General features: G+C 39.2%; 1 protein-coding gene and 1 long non-coding RNA gene across 4 annotated transcripts; both read right to left on the bottom strand.

Moving 5' to 3' along the window:
• Positions 1 to 6,826: 6,826 nt before the first annotated feature.
• Positions 6,827 to 12,796, bottom strand: LOC106954884 (amphoterin-induced protein 3). 3 transcript variants are annotated; one of them, XM_015044681.1, is made up of 2 exons: positions 12,520 to 12,796; positions 6,827 to 10,386 (listed from the first exon to the last, which is right to left on the bottom strand). In XM_015044681.1, the coding sequence occupies exon 2, from the start codon at positions 10,331 to 10,333 to the stop codon at positions 8,969 to 8,971; it is 1,365 nt and encodes a 454-aa protein (XP_014900167.1). In that variant the 5' UTR covers positions 10,334 to 10,386; positions 12,520 to 12,796; the 3' UTR covers positions 6,827 to 8,968. The 3 variants fall into 3 exon arrangements, with proteins under 3 accessions (XP_014900167.1, XP_014900166.1, XP_014900168.1); XM_015044680.1 differs by having other exon boundaries at positions 12,434 to 12,795; XM_015044682.1 differs by lacking the exon at positions 12,520 to 12,796 and adding an exon at positions 12,299 to 12,392.
• On the bottom strand, positions 6,827 to 15,853 carry LOC106954886 (uncharacterized). The gene is made up of 3 exons (XR_001426455.1): positions 15,843 to 15,853; positions 10,480 to 10,482; positions 6,827 to 7,555 (listed from the first exon to the last, which is right to left on the bottom strand). It is a non-coding gene; the product is annotated as an uncharacterized LOC106954886 (long non-coding RNA).
• Between the last annotated feature and the right edge of the window lie 332 nt (positions 15,854 to 16,185).

The following is a 16,185-nucleotide window of genomic DNA, read 5'->3' as shown; positions in this document are numbered from 1 at the left end:
AAAAATTGAAGTAAAACTGTAAAAACTAGGCTTAAATGGGATTTAGACAATTATTTTTCCAGATGAAAACCTTTGAATGCTGAGGGGAAACATTTCTTAACATATTGCCAGATCTATATTCTCCTGCAGTGTGAGCTGTGTGTTGAGCTGTTTGTTGGAAGTGCAGCACTTAAACGCTTTGAGACTCCATGCTGAGTGCTCCTGGCTCAGCCTTATCACCACTGAAAGAGTAATTACGATGGTTGACGTTTGTCCAGTAACAACGGGAGGAGTGGGGGAGGGTCTTTGAACACCTCACACGATTTTATAGAAATAAACACCAGAGGGCGCCATTTCCCCCTAAATGTAAGAAACCTCCGCCCATTTCTGGCAGTGTGTTGTCAATACCAGAATAACTATAACCAGGAAAATTCTATTAAACCATTAAGGCAGCTGCTAGTAAATCCTCCCATCACACATACACACAAACACACAAATATCCATGTCTGCTGCATCCCACTCTACACTTTGGAAATGCTTTGTTTGCTCTGGAAAATCCACAAGTTAATGCAATTTAGGTGACTATGCCATGCATTAGTCACCTAAAAGAACCCACCACAGATTGTTGTTGGAGAAAAAAAAAAGTATGTAGCACAAACTAGATTAACCACACGCTCTATATTTTCAAGGAAAAATAATTTCAGTTGAACCTAATAATAAAAAAACTTGTATATGTTTTTTTGCATTGGCCACAATTTATTTTAAAATGACAGTATTATGTAAAGTCAACTTTTTTGAGCTTTACATCATATTATGTTATTTCCTCATTACACATACCGCAAGTGTTGGTTTGATTCTTTCAAACCAACACTTGGCAGTCATTCTGTTTGCAGAATGGCTTGATCTCACTAGTTGCTGCCTTTTCCACGAAAGGCCTCCTCACACCTGCAGTTTCCAAGCTGAGCTTCCGCCTCACAGAGCTCGCTTCCCGCTCTACGCCCCCCACTCCTGAAGACAAGCGACAGCATAAATTAGCAAACATGTGGTGTTCACACTCCGTCCGGTAGGTGGCGGTAAATGAACCTTAAGTTGGGTTGCAGTCGGCCAACAAAATAGAAAAGAGCGAGACGACGCAAACACCTGGTGAATGTGCATCTGCTGAGCTCATCATACCAACTACTTCTTGGTGAAATTACAGTAAAAATGTTAAACAGAGAAATGTGATGACGTTCTGAAAGAGAGCCGGAAAGAGCAGGAACTTCTTAAGAGTCAGATGATCAATTTCAAAGAGGTAAATTGCGAATTCAATTTTTTTAAGTCATGTTCGATTTGCAGTATTTTTACAACTGAAGGTAACACAAAGTTGATTGTGCTTTACAATAATCCTTCCCCTTTAATACTTATTATTTGAACTCAAGTTTGATAAATCACTTAACTGTTAGGATATATTAATTCTGTTAGTTTGTTGTTTTCTGAGCTGCTATACGGTAGACAAACATCTACGTGAAATAGAAAGAGTCGCACTACTTCAAAAATATTTTTCGTTAAAGTAAAAATAAAAAGTATCCATCAAAGAAGTTGCTCGAGTAAAAATGTATTTGGTAAGCCTACACATTTGACAGTTAAAATATAAAGTTAATGTGACAATTCTGTTTTTTAAAGACTGAAACAATAAAAAAAAATTACAAACAACATGATTACAAAACAACAATTTAAGAATATATTGTTAAAATGATTAATTCAGATAACAGCACAGATTTGTGTTTTCATGCTGATTTGGTTTGTGACTTGCATATTTAAGTCTAATAACATCATTATTTTGCTCTTGTTCAGTTCCTTTGATTTCCTGGAGAAAGCATCAAATTTGAAAGAGTTTTGTTGAAATGTCAAGCTAATGATCTAATCAAGGTAGATATTTTAGTTTCAGAGAAGCTTGTGTATTTTTTTATAGATAGAAATGAGTCAGTGGGAGTGAAAAAGCAGAAACTCAGATGCTAATTTACTATGCAGAGCTAACACTTCATTATAATTCATCATTAACAGAAATACTGAAGAGTTTTGACGTACATTTTGTCTGGTATGTATAAATCTAAAGTGCTTTAATGGAACTCCTTTATTCTTTTACATAAGATATGTTGGAGTTGCATTTGAATAGCTCCTGCTTTATTTGTGATAAACACAAAGACTGAATCTCATTTTCTGGGAGAACCATACCTCTCCCATTACCCCATTGTATGCATGTAGCTGTAGGTTTATTTAAAATGCAATGGACACAGAGACGGAACATAAAGGAAGAGAGGTGTTATTAAGAGTTAAAAAAGAACCAGGGAAATAAGAATAGAGGAGAGGAAGAAAGACAGAGAGAATACAAGAAAACATAATTGGAATCTGCTTTTACAACTGGAGAAAGAGAGGAAAAAGTGAACAGAAAAATCACAGTGACAAAGAGCATATATAACTACAACCACGTCGCTAAAAAGCATCCAATATGATTAATACACTGATTAAAATATTCTACAGATAAATGTGACAATCCTATGTGAAGCTAATCCATCATTAGCTGCCATTGACTCTCTATGCAGACATAAAGTGCTGTATAAAGTATTTACCTCCATTCTGATGTCTTTTATTTTTGTGTTATGTTTCAAGTCATCAAACTAATAGAGAAGATGACTAAATACAAAAAGCTGTAATGAGCTCATGATTTATTTAGAAAACTGACATGATGAGAAAATGTAATTGTCTGAAACCAAATCCAGTGTTTTACGTCAATGGCCCAGCGCCATATTTGTCGGATTCCCCTAAATCAACGACATGAGATGGTTTCTAGCATGAACGGTCTGCTTTAGGTAAGGCTACAGCACCCAGCTAAATTTTAGTGCTCACTCTGAATAGGCCAGTCCAAAAACTTTGGAATTGCTATGATTTTTATTTTTATTTTGGAGCTGTTCAGAGGTGGGCGCGCTGGTGTAGGACGGATCATTGTCCTGTTTTATCAGGCTTCTGGAGTTTAAGATCCCAAACCGATGATGGGGCAACATACTGCGGTAGAAAACAATTGCAAAAACAACAATGCAGCCCATGACCCATTACACTACCGCCACCATGAAGTTAACATTTGTTTGACAGTCTGAAACAATTAGAAACACAACAAAGCAGCAAGAGAAGAAATCTGCAAAGGACCAAACCTTTTTCACTCCACCGTATCTATCGGGTATGGTTAAAGGTGAGAGGCTCTGGCCCCTGTTGGCAGCAGCCTGGGGGCTCAATAACAGCCTTTACCTTCATCCCGGCCCGCTCGTTCCCTCACCACCGCCTGCGTGACTGTCCATTCTCCCTGGCTGTGTTGTAAGGTCAGATGGAAGGTCGTCCACATGAGTCATCACTTGAGTCCGTGAGGTAAGAACAGACCGTGACAACACTGGTATGTATTTTTTTTATTCTTCCATCAACGTATGAAAGGACCTTGTTATTCATCTTGGTGAAGAGTAAGTATTTCAGAAGTCTCCCCAGGTTTAGTTGCTTTTTAAAATGCACACTATGGATTTTCTGCATCTTTCTGCTGTCTGTGTTAGAGAAATAGGAGGCATCAATGAAACAATAAATCTGCTGTTGGTTCGTTTATGTGATAATATATTTGTAATTACTCTTAGGTTTTCTGTTATTCAAAACCTGCTTCACACTACTCCCCTCACTTAGAGAGACAAAAGAAATATATCTACTGTCCCATATCTATACTTTGATGTAGCTATCTATCTAACCAGATGCATCAGTACAGATTTATGTCAGGAACTGCACGGTGGAAGAATAAAAGACGAAAAGATGCTGTAAAAAATGTCACTAGAGCCAGTATACAAAATTTAAAATACTCAAAGCCATTGTGCTTGTCAAATCCTATAATGCCTAACTAAATTCCACTTACCGCAGCACTGTAAAAATATAACAGCCCCAGAAGACAGCGCCTAACGTGCTGACAGCCTTAGATCGGTGCGTGTGTAACTCATTTGTTTGTCTGAAGTGAAATACGATTTACCTATCGGCCCGTGGCGTTGACGCGTGGTTTGTTCCCCACAGCGTGCCGAGACCAGATTCCTCTTTGGCTTGTGTGACGTCTCGCAGCTTTAATGCCACTTTGTAAACACGGAACATGGCCTGCGGATTCAGAGGTATGATAAACAGCCTCTTGTCTGCTATGACAGTGTGCATTTGTTTTGATCTTTTTTTGGAAGCAACTGACCTAGCTCTCAAAAAAGATCCAGGGAGCAGAGTACCCAGACTCATGGCTGCTCTCAAGCGAACGCCTGCCGCATTTCTCAGGCTTATATGCGCCGTTCTGGGTTTCCAGTTAGAACAGAATAAGGGCTTTTTGTGACACCAGGCCTCCCATTGGCTTGTGTATGAGGATGTCACTTAGTCTGAGAGATGCGTATGTATCTGACACAGCCGGGTGCCTCCACTCTTGCCTGATGACTGTTTTGACAGCTCAGTAATAGCCTACGCTGACAGTCAAAGCATCCCTCCACAAGTGAAGGCTATTCAACTTGTGCTATTCAGGATAAAACTCCCCTTTCACAGTAATTAGATTCTTGACTAAGATGATTTTGAATCCCTGGGAACCCAGCCGAACTAGGAAAAAACAATTAATCTGGGAAGGGAAGTGTATGCCTTAATTGAAGCCTGATGGAGTGTTTTGCTTAGGAGAAGGGCATCTTTTCAAACATCAAGGGCTGCTTCATTTACGTCTGGGTAATTTGTTAGAGTGACTCTGGATAATTTGCAGGAGGCAGGCAGACTGAGCCATGTAGGCTTTGTGTGTAGGCTGGAAATTGGTTCTGTTTTATGGTGTGATTATTGAGAAGGTATGCTGTGCAGTTGTTAGCATGAAACAGGACTTAAGGGGACGGTCTTAATTATAACCAACTAAATATGTCCGTCTTCCTCTGAACTAAATTTGAACATGCGCAGCTCCTAAATGAAGACATGTTTTATCATACAATGGAAATAAATACAATTTATCTTAACATGCATGGTGTGTGCAGGGTTTTCATACCCTTTGACCTTTTTTCACATTTTGTCATGTTAAATGTTATTGAAACAGGATATAATTATGGAGTAGGACTGAAGTGATAAATGACTTGCAAAAAATATCTAAAAGTGTGGCATGCATTTGCCATTGAACCCCAAAGAGTCATTCATCCATCTTCTTTACACCCTGGTGCCTATCTCCAGCTAATGTTCTGGGCGAGAGGCGGGGTACACCGTGGACAGGTCGCCAGTCTGTCACAGGGCAACACAGAGACACACAACCATACACACCTAGGGGCAATTTAGAGAAACCAATTAACTTGACAGTCATGTTTTTGGACTGTGGGAGGAAACCGGAGTACCCGGAGAAAACCCACGCATGCACAGGGAGAACATGCAAACTCCATGCAGAAAGACCGGGGCTGGGAATTGAACCCAGAACCTTCTTGCTACAAGGCAGCAGCTCTACCAACTGCGCCACTGTGCAGCCCTAAATAGAGTCAATCTATGACAATTTATAGTACAGCTGTTCTGAAAAGGTCTCAGGTTTGTTAGAGAACGTTAGTGAACAAGGAGCCTAAGGCAGGTTTAAAGTAGAAACATAATTGACCCATAATTTAAAAAAAGAACAACCACAACCTCACCAAAACTGACAAAGTATAGATCTCAAGTCACTCCGAACCAGTGGAACATTTGAAAGTGAATTTAAAGCAATGCTTTCTGTGATTGACACTGATATTTTTTGCAAAGAAAAATAGACAGATTGATATTCCAGATAGGTTACATATGCAAATGACCAGAAGCTGAAATTGCGATAAAGGTTGGCTCTACAAAGTATCGCTACGGGGAGGCAGAAAACCAAAGCACGCATTTCCTTTAAACTTTTTTATTTTTAATTTAGCAAAACATGTATCGTTAGAGTTTTCATTTTATCATACAATTATGCAACATTTTATGTATGCCTATCATATGAAATACAAATAAAGTACATTAAAGTCTGGTTACAATGCGATCACATGTAATAACAGTTCAAGCTGCACAAACACACTTGCATGACATTCTTTTCTGTATTTGCTTCCTGGAATCTTATATTCCTGTTGTCTTACATAAACACGGTCCTCTGATAATCCTTTGACCTTTGAAATGTTCACATCGAGTCATCTGTGTTTTTGCCTTTTATCAAATCACATCAGAGACCATAAATCCAACCTCCAGCTGTGTGCATGTCAGAGAACAGAACCAGATTAGAAGGATTTAAAAAAAAAAATAAATACAGGAATTAACAAAGCACCTGATTGTGTGTCTTCATGTTATTCTGCTAAATCCAAACCCAGAGTCATCACATCAGTTTGTGTCTCTATTGCACTGGCTATGAAAACCAAAAAAAAAAAAAAAAAGGCGGTCATGACGTTACATCACGCTAGCACAAAGCAGTATGTTGTGTAATCGTTATTGAGGGATTTAAATGTTGCTTCCCAACCTGGGGAAAAAAAAAAAAAAGTGGAAACAAGAAATGCAATGCAGCGCTCTCCTCATCTGACAGATTTTTGACTTAATCCCAAAGAGTTTCTGAGACTCGGTGAGAGTCACTCTGTTCCAGTTTCATGCACTGCTTCATTATAGATTACCATTCTTGTGCTTGGGTTTCTGTTCATGGTGCCCACTCAAAGAGCATGTTTTTCTTTGTGAGATGCACAGATACAGACAGCACCTCTTAGACTTTACATGAAGGATTACATCTAATTCCCTTCAATCTTCTGCAGCCCACTCGGTGTTTGCATCAAGATTAAAATGCAAACTCAATGAAATATGGCAGCATGGGTGTGGACAAACTGATTACTTTTATTTAAGGGATGTTGTTTTCTTCACTCTTTCATGCTCAATCAGCCTTACTCTCTCTTCAGTCTTTTACAAGAATAACATAATATTTTTTCCTTATCCCACATGCTCGTGCGCCTTCATGAAAGTATATAAAAGTCCATCCTCTGCTGCTTTAATCTCTGTCGTTGTCGTGCGTAATTTTGTCATTTCAAGCATGTTGAGATCAATTACAGACAAAAAGCCCCCCATACATACAAATAACAAAAAAAGTTATACAAAGTAATGCCCCCCGCTGGCTATGCGTCAGAGCTGCTTGAAGAATTTGTCACTTCAGTTCAAATTTAGTGCTCGTGTTTGTTCCTCTGCGTTCAAAGTGCTCGGCTGTGCATGATCAAAGAGTTGCCGTCTTTGAAGAGCAGCCCAGTCGCTGCTTGGTTTTTGTTTGTCGAGACTCCTTATTTCTCTGTTTCACCATTTGTCAGATAAGCAGAGTGCAGATGGAGATTTTTAGGGTTGTTTTCTGGCAGATTAATGCAACAGGTTTGAGTGTGACATGTATATGCATGATGGATTAGTCCGGGGGGAGCCTCTGTTTTCTAATAGATAAGCCATGGAAGTGAAGATGATAGTTAGATCTTAATTAGGTGCTAAATCCTTTATTAGGGAAATGGGAAAGTTTTCAGGGCTAACTGATCTATAGACCTACATGCAGCTATTTACATCTCTCATACTTTTATAATATTTTTTTCTTTTTGGCATTGCAACCATGAAGTCTGTTCTTGTTTTTAAATTTTATGTGGTAGACCAACACTAAGTAGTCCGCAGATGTCAAGTGGAAGGCAATCTATAAAATGTGTTGTCAGATAAGCCCCCCTTTACTCTCAGACTCCTAAATACAATTCATTGCAAGCAGCTATCTTTGAAATTTCCCAATTAGAAAATAAAACTAAAAATAAAAGTTACATTAAAAAGGAGTGATTGCAGTGGCTCTTTGAAGGCATTAGACATTTAGTAGAGAACGTTGGTGTATTTGGCTCTCAAGACTCAGCTATCTGTAAGTTACTTCTGCAAGTTTCTCTTATCAGCTTGGCATAGTTTAAGAATGTCATTTTTGCAAACTCTTTGCAAAGTAGCTCAAGCATCAGCTTTAATGGTGAGCATTTGTGAATATTAATCCTCAAGTTTTTCCACAGATTATTTGTTAGCTATGTGTCAACTTTGTATAGGCCATTGCAATACAGAAAATTGCTTTCATTTAAACTAGTCAATTGTAACCCTAAGTTAAGGGTTGTTTTCCTGCTGGAAGGTGAACCTCCACCTCAGTCTGATCCATCTTCCTATTAACTCCGATATATGGAATCACTTTTGAAAGTAAGACATTATTTTTTAAGGTGCTTCAGAGTAAAATGGGCTAAATACAAAAAGAAGCCACACTTTTCAGCTTTTAATTTGTAAAAAAATAAATAAATAAATTCTGTATCATTGTGATACTGCTCAAGAAAAGCAAATTTGAAAACCAGGCCCCTTTGTCCTTCCACTTCTCCTCACCTCTTTGTGTTGGTCTAGCATGTAAAATTCCAGCAAAATACATTGAGGTTTGTGGCTGTAATGTGACACAATGTGAACAAAAATCAGGAGCGCAAATACTTTTCCCAGGCATTGTACAATAATCAATCAGAGCTGCAGCTGATCAACAAGTCAACATTTTGTTTTTCTTACCGAAACCTAACTCATGCCGTTCACTCAATCACTCAGCTAGAACATATTGAGGGAGTTTTAATTCACACTAAATACTTTGTGAGAAGTGAGTCAGATTCAGTCTGATCCTACAAGAAATACTTCTCATACATCTGTGGTTGGGTGCAAAAAGTAAGTTATTAGCTGAATTGTAGGACTTATGAAAGGTCTACAGTGACGGTAATAAACCATTGCTGAAACTTTTATATCAACTACCTGATCATGAGACAAAAAGAATTGGAACAGAAAATTGATTTTTTTGTCCTCCTCTCTTGAAGATGAAAAAGAGACATGAGAGCTTGCTTTTCCTTACTGCATTTACACTCAAATGACAACTCTTCCAAACAATAAGATCAACCAAATCTCTGTTTCTACTGACAAACTAACCAAAGAACATGGCCTATCCTCAGCTTTGAGGTATCCACTCTATCCTTTCTTCGCCTATTGGATGCTCCCTGAAGGCCACATGCTTCAAGGTGTCAATGTTGGGTTGTTCTCTTGTAAAAGATGACAAAATGCATGACAAGGTGCCTTGGTTGGAGTGCGCCGGAGGCTGTTTGCAGAAGCTGCAGCGACATGGAGTCAGGAAGAGGTACGCGAGGATGAGGACCAAAGTCACCATGCAGCCTATCAGCGTTGTGTAACCAGTGTTGAACGGCTCTGCTGCCGGCAACAGCACGGTCACATTCACCTCACGTGTTCCATTCAGTGCCTGTTTGATGTCCACAGCGGTGCAAAGATACATACCTGAGTCGCTGATCGTGGTTGCGTGTATCTCCAAGGTGCCATCGGGAAACATGCTAATAAGTGTGTCATCCATGCTGCTTTGGGTGATGAAGCCCCTACTTGGGGAAAGCCATGTAAATGAGAGGTTTGTGCTGCTAAGGGATGTTTGGCAGTCCAGACGCACCCTGTCGCCCTCAAAGACCACCACGTCGGAGAGGAGAACAGTCACAGGCTCCGTGACTGTTCTTTCCACAGTGCAGTTCCGGAAGAACCGCTTGTCACGAAAGAACCGGATGGGTCTTTGAAGGTCCCCATCAACGTTGCACGTGTGCTCATCCGTAAAGTCTTTGATCGAGTTGTATTCTCTCAGATTCCAGTGCCAAAACATGGCGTACATGGAGCAGTTGCAGATGAGCGAGTTGTTGTGAGTGTACAGCCCCTGCTGCACCAACTGTGGCAAAGCTTTCACGTCGTCCAATGGCAGACTCGACATCCGGTTGGACGACAGGTCCAGCATAGCCAGAAAAGGGTGAGTGTGATCCTGGATGGAGAAAAATGGGAAGTGTGTGATCTGGTTGAAGCTGAAGTAAACCTTTTTCAAGCTGCTCAGACCGCTCAGCGAGCTGTCCTCCACTTGTGTGATCCTGTTGTTGAAGAGACGGAGCTCCTCCAGCCTCCACAGCCCATGGAAGTAGTGTTGCTCCACCATCTGAAGCCTGTTGGAGGACAGGTCCAGCAGTCTGAGGCCAGACACATTACGAAACAAGTTATGACTCAATGTACGAATTTCATTGTGGGCCATCCAGAGCTTTTCCAGTCTAGGCATCATGGTTAAGGTGTTCGGATCCAGCCAGGTGATGTGGTTGTGGCTGAGGTCAAGGTTGGCGGGAAAGGAGGGCAGGGATTGAGGGGGTTTGTGCAGACCAACAGAGCTACATCTCACTGTGTCAGACATGCAGAGGCATTTCGAAGGGCAGGTCTGCTCAGAGCTGTGGAGGACGCAGAACAGCAGGAGGAAAAGGACATGAAAATGTTCAGAGGTCATGATTCAGGGAGTCAGATCCTTTAAATTCTTGAATCCCCTCTGGCTCCGTCTGGCTAGATGATAATCAAGTGGAAAAAAGGCAAGAATATTAGACAGGGGCTATTTTATTTCCAAGATATGACATCTTCGCAGATATATGGGAAAACTACCTCACAAGGTCTACTAACTCAAATGACAGGTGAGGAAAAGAGACAGTTTCTGCCTAAAAAAAAAAATCACTTTGCATGAAAGAAGGCTCGCCTTAGGCTTTTTTTTTTTTTTTTTTTGAAGGCATTTTTTAAGCAATCACAGACTCCGAGTATATATAAATTGATCTGTTAATGGGTACTTTATTTAGGTTTTCCATTACTTGGTCATAAAAATGAAGCTCACATTTTATCCAAAGCTTTAGGGAATTTCAGTAGGATTATTTTCTTTGAAGTTAAAAATACACCTGGCTAGCTTTGATGAGAAATTTCCCCTTTTTTGTCTTTGAAAAGTGACTCAAACGATTAATCATCAAAACACCCTTTTATTCATTACCTTTCACTGAATAAATTCCTATATGATTTGTTTTTATCAATAAAATTATACTATACTATATATTATACTATACTATTTGTGGAACTCCTTGTTAATTTTGTAAAAAAACATTACAAAAAACCTACATGATATTGCAGTAGCATAATTCTCACCCTGAATACTTTTGGAAAACCCAGTCTTGTTTAGCTCTTGTTTAGACTTTATTTAGCCTTCCAGTAAGTCATGACTCTTTTCTGTCCATTGACATTAATTTCTGCAGCCACTGGTTGCCGTGTTGGACAAGGAGCCATTTAGGTCGCATCCCCACCTCTTCCTGGTTCAGTGTTTGCCGATTTAATTAGTCGCAGATTTACCTGTGGAATGTGACTCCAAATAATTCACGGAAAACTCGCCTATTCACAAGTGTCTTAGTAGAGCATATCCAAAATATTTGGGGGTAAATCAACTTGACAAGCTGAAATACCAAGGTGCAATTCTACTTGACATGTTACTGGCTGTTTGCAAACCAGGTAATCTATGTGCTCTATATATCTTCCTTGAGTCTGATTGCCTCTATTCCCTATGGCAGAAATAAGGAAGACTGTACATATTAGCTTCTTTGGTAGTGCAAAGACATTATCCACTTTGACTATCAATGCATACTAAGTAAAGGATTTATGTTGCCACTTTGAATGGAAAGGGAGGTTAAAAAAAACAAGTTTGCTTTTTGAGAACTGAACCAACAAATGCCATCTTGTGTTCAACAAGTCTCAAACATCCTTCAGACATAATCAACATGTTGGCCATTTGTTTGGGCAGCATCCCAAGAAAAAAAAAAAAACTACTTTGCGTTTAGCTGAAAGTAAGTGTTTATTGTTCAGATGAGGCTAAGATTAGACTTTTCTGCCACAAACACTCATAATTGGTCTTGTGTGAAACAAAGGATGAATATGTTTCAAAGGATCTTATGCATTAAGTAAGTTGGAGGATCTCGGATTTGCAGTTGTGTCCTACAGCTTTTAGATGTCTCTCTGCCTCAGCACATATGAAGCAAATAATTAGGTTATTAGAAGTACAACTTGAGGAGTTAATTCAACCATTTTATTTGCGTTTGCTAGAGCTCTGAAACATGTAAACACGTTGCAGGATATTAGCCATCGCAGAGTGAAATTTAACACCCGTAATTGAAGACGAATGGTAAATAATTCCTGTCTCTGTATTCTGAAACCTTGTGGAATGTTATAGGAGAACACTTAGTGATTTTCTATTAGCAATGGGTTTTTTGTGGGATTTTTTTCCCACTGACCAAATGTACTCAAATTACAAGTTGGGTTGGTCCAATAGTGTAAGAGTAAGAGCTATGAAAGGGGTTTACTAGGGTGCCAAATACATTTGTCTGTTTATAGACAACTATAAAGGAAGGTTTGGTGTTAACATATGTAAAAGAATATTGACAGGTGTTACCTTCTGCAGTCCTTTCTTCTCAGTTGCACAAATGAATAAATTGAAGCTCAGACAGCTTTCCCCTACGCAATCGGTATGTTTGGATGCAGAGGTCAAAGGGTAAAAAGTTCCAAATGAGTGAGCATTTTGACTTACTTCTTTGATTCAGTTCTTTTCTCCAAAACATGAAAGAAGGAAACCAGAATCCCAAATCCCAAAATAAACCGCCTAACAGCACTAACCTCCAACTTTCAAGTTTTTTTTTTCTTCTTCTTCTTCTTCCTCTTCTTCTTCTTATTCTTCACAGTCTCCTTTTTCAAACTTGTATCCCATTAATGAAGACGCACAACACTGCAGCTTAATCCTTATCTCCTTCTTGGATCCTCTGCTCAGACTCCGCGCCGCTCAGGGGATAATGTTCTTCCCTCTCGCTTTCTCTGCAGCCAAGTTTAGGGTCTCCCTGCTGACTTTTTCTTCATCCTGAATAGGAGTGCGACAAACATCCTGTGGTGCTTTGCAGTGTTTTACAAACAGCACCAAGCTCACTTAATCTCCCACAATCCCTCCTCTTTTCCTCTCTGTCATTTAGAGTCTTCCCCTCTCATCATTAAGTAATGATGCCAGTGGCTGCCCTTCTCTGAGGTTCTCTCTCTTTTTTTTTCCTTTCTATTATATTATTTTCCATTAAATTTTTCAGTGTTTTGCTTAGAGTAGCTTAGTAGAGCCCAGGAGTTTTTCTCATGAATTTTAGATGAGTTATCCTGGTAACCTTTCGCCACTGCTCTCTAGGGGGCAGAAATTTAGTGTGTGACTCTCACTCTGTTGGTTTTCTCCTAAATGTCTGAGTTACGGGAAAGCTCTATGGCTGCAGAGTAAACTCTAGTGCATTCCCTCCTCCCCTCTGTTTTTGTGGTCTTAAATGGGTAAATCCTTCCTTCCATCTTTCCATGCACACTCAGACATGCTCCCCAGTATCTTCTGCGCCACATCCCTGTTTCTTCCCCGCCCCCTTTCTGGGTCGCCAACATTCCTCTTTTTTCATAGCTGTGGATTTTCATTGGATCTATGCTGTCCATGCTGCTTGGTCATGGTGGTCCTGACAGCTCTGATTTCTGTCACAGCAAATTAGCTTTGCCTCCTAGGATCCACCTCCTCACCGCCAGCGCTGGCCCTCCACCTCCCTTCTTCATGAGCGCCCGTGGCTCCAACTGACTCCCACTCACTCGTTCACAAGGAGAATTGGGATCTCCTGGATGGGGGTTCACTTCTCTGGAGCTGGGCCCGGGTTATGGAGGCAAATGCAAGGGGCCACGGGAATGCTAAATTTAAGCCTCCAGTCAGATTTCTGTTTGGACAGAGAAAAAAATAAAGTCCCTGTTCAGTGTTGGAGAAAGGATTAGCGGTTTAAAAGAAAAAAAAAAAAGCAACATTTGGATGCATTTGTGTTTAAAGCAATGCACATGTTTTGGCATTGTGGCACTACACACAATCTTGTCCCCAGGCTAGTCATCAGCTTTGCAACAACATGGAAGATATTCACCCACACAAGTGCATTCGAGACATGTTAAAAAGACTTTTTTTTTTCTTTTTTTTTTTAACAGGCATTACTGGTAGCTGTTGTGGTTACGTGGGAGTATAACATGTTTTTTATTTATTTATTTTTTTTTTTTTATTAGTTTCTGTTTCCTTTTACCAAACCTTTTTCTGGACATCTTTTAAAATATTTTTGTATCATTTATTGTTTGCAAGCGTTACGTAACAGTGGCGTTTGTTGAATAGCTTGCTCCAGTACGCTGCGAGTGTGTTTCTCTGTATGCAACTGGGTCACATAAACCCTTTAAAGCAGAATGTTTATCTGCAGAAGCTCGTAATGATTCATGCTTCTGCATACGATGCTTTTAGAACGGGTCTATAATCATGCCAGAGAAACGTCAATAATTGTATTTGTTTGCCGCTTTCAAAAGGGTAACATCTTCTGTTCTCGCACAGCTTGGAGTGCTAATGTTGACACAATGTTTCTCCACCTTATTGTTTTCGGTATTGGCTGAAAGGATGTTCTTTTTGCATTTAATTGCGTCTCATTGTCTTCAAAGATCAATCTAATCACAAGTTTATGAAGAAGTATTTACGTTTTTGTGTTCTTTAGTCAGTTGTAGCTCTTGTTTTTTGTTTTTTTTGTTGTTGTTGTTGGTCGCCTGTAGCAATCTTGCAAAGTGTGTTTGACTGGAATTTTACGTCATAGTCCAACAAAAAAGTTGGGTAACACTTTATTTGAAGGGGAGTGAACGAGACTGACATGACACTGTCATAAACACATGTCATGAACATGAATAAGCCTTCATGAATATTTATGACTGTTGTCACAAAGCATCATTCGGTAAATTATGACACTTTAAAAATAATTACTGATATACATTTGTTATAAAAGTATTACTGATTGCACTTTAAAAATTAGGTAACTATGTTATTAAAGGTAAAGTTTAAACAGTAATGATTTCTTGGTTAATGTCAAGTTGTCATAACAAAGACATTTTGAATAATGTCAACTTTGTATTAAAAGTGTCATAATTTACCGAATGACGCTTTATGACAACAGTCATAAATATTCATGAAGGCTTATTCATGTTTATGGCAGTGTCATGTCAGTCTTATTCACCCCCCTTCATATAAAGTGTTACCAAAAGTCGACATAATTGTGAGGTGGAAAGATAATGATTTGTGATTTTCAACTTTGTAGCCAATAACGAAGGCAAAACGTGTGCAGTGTATTCATATTCAGCCCCTTTAAGTAAAAATCAGATGGATAATCTCTTGATGAGGTAACTGCTGACATATTGAGATTCTAGCTGAAATAAAGCACCATGATAAATATGCATACATACAGACATAGTATGTATTGTATATAAATACACATGTACAAATACATTAAAACAAATAGACAAACAGTAACAGTTTATTGCACAGTAATCTGCTGTTGCACAGATATGTTCTGGTTTTAATAGACTAAGTGCCTATTGCTCTAATGCTCTCTGCCATATCCTCTATCCCTCTAATGCGTCCATTGCCCCTCCTCTTGTTTATGAGGAGTTGAAACGTTTAATAGCATGGGGGACAAATGAGTTTTTTACTCTGTTAGTCCTGATGTGGGGAAAAACAACTTGTTGCTGAACCGGCTTTTGTGGTTGGTGATAACATCATATGGAGGAGGTGCAGATATCTACAGCTCTATTTACAGACAAAAATCCCCCCAAATAAATTCAAAGTTTGCATCAAACCATGCAGGGATCACGGTAAACACATGGCTGAAGCTGCCAGCTCCAAGGAGACTAAACTTGAGCATTTTGCCTAAATGCAATGGGTCAAAGGAATGTAACACTGCATGTTTAACACACCATCCCCAATGTGAATGAAGCTGGCGGCATCTTCATGGAGTGGAGATGCTCCTTTTAGGGACAGGGGACGTTATGAAACCTGAGATGTAGCAAGATTTATATAAGATTTATATAAAATGGAAAAGAAAACAAGAAAATCTTAATACTAAAATCTGGCAATAGTTCATTTTGACCATTTTTGAATGTAAAAAAGCCTATAGAATAAACAAATTGGACATTTTGTCAAGGATGTTATTGAAATATTACATTATTTGCTGGTTAATGTTGAGCATAGGCATGTAGGTCACATACCCACTTTTGTGATCAAACTACCAAATGCACTTTGGAGTAATTAATCAAATATTTTGCTGTACATGAGATTTATAAGCCACTAATAATCTTCTTGCATTTGTAAAACAAATAATCCTTTAACTCGTTCCTAAAACTACAATAAGAAAGGTGCCTGAACATGACAAATATGTGATCTACTAAATCTACTTCTGATAATAAATTTTCACTAAAACTTAAAAAAAAAAA

This window comes from Poecilia latipinna, unplaced genomic scaffold (assembly GCF_001443285.1).
Source record: "Poecilia latipinna isolate Pla-1442-1.1 unplaced genomic scaffold, P_latipinna-1.0 Scaffold686, whole genome shotgun sequence".
Lineage (NCBI taxonomy): Eukaryota > Metazoa > Chordata > Actinopteri > Cyprinodontiformes > Poeciliidae > Poecilia > Poecilia latipinna.
Note: the sequence above shows the minus strand (reverse complement) of the source record. Positions and strands in the feature narration are given on the sequence as shown.

Bases quoted from the DNA above. Each gene is read 5' to 3' on its own strand.
- LOC106954884 (XM_015044681.1), bottom strand. From the start codon at position 10,333: ATGACCTCTGAACATTTTCATGTCCTTTTCCTCCTGCTGTTCTGCGTC.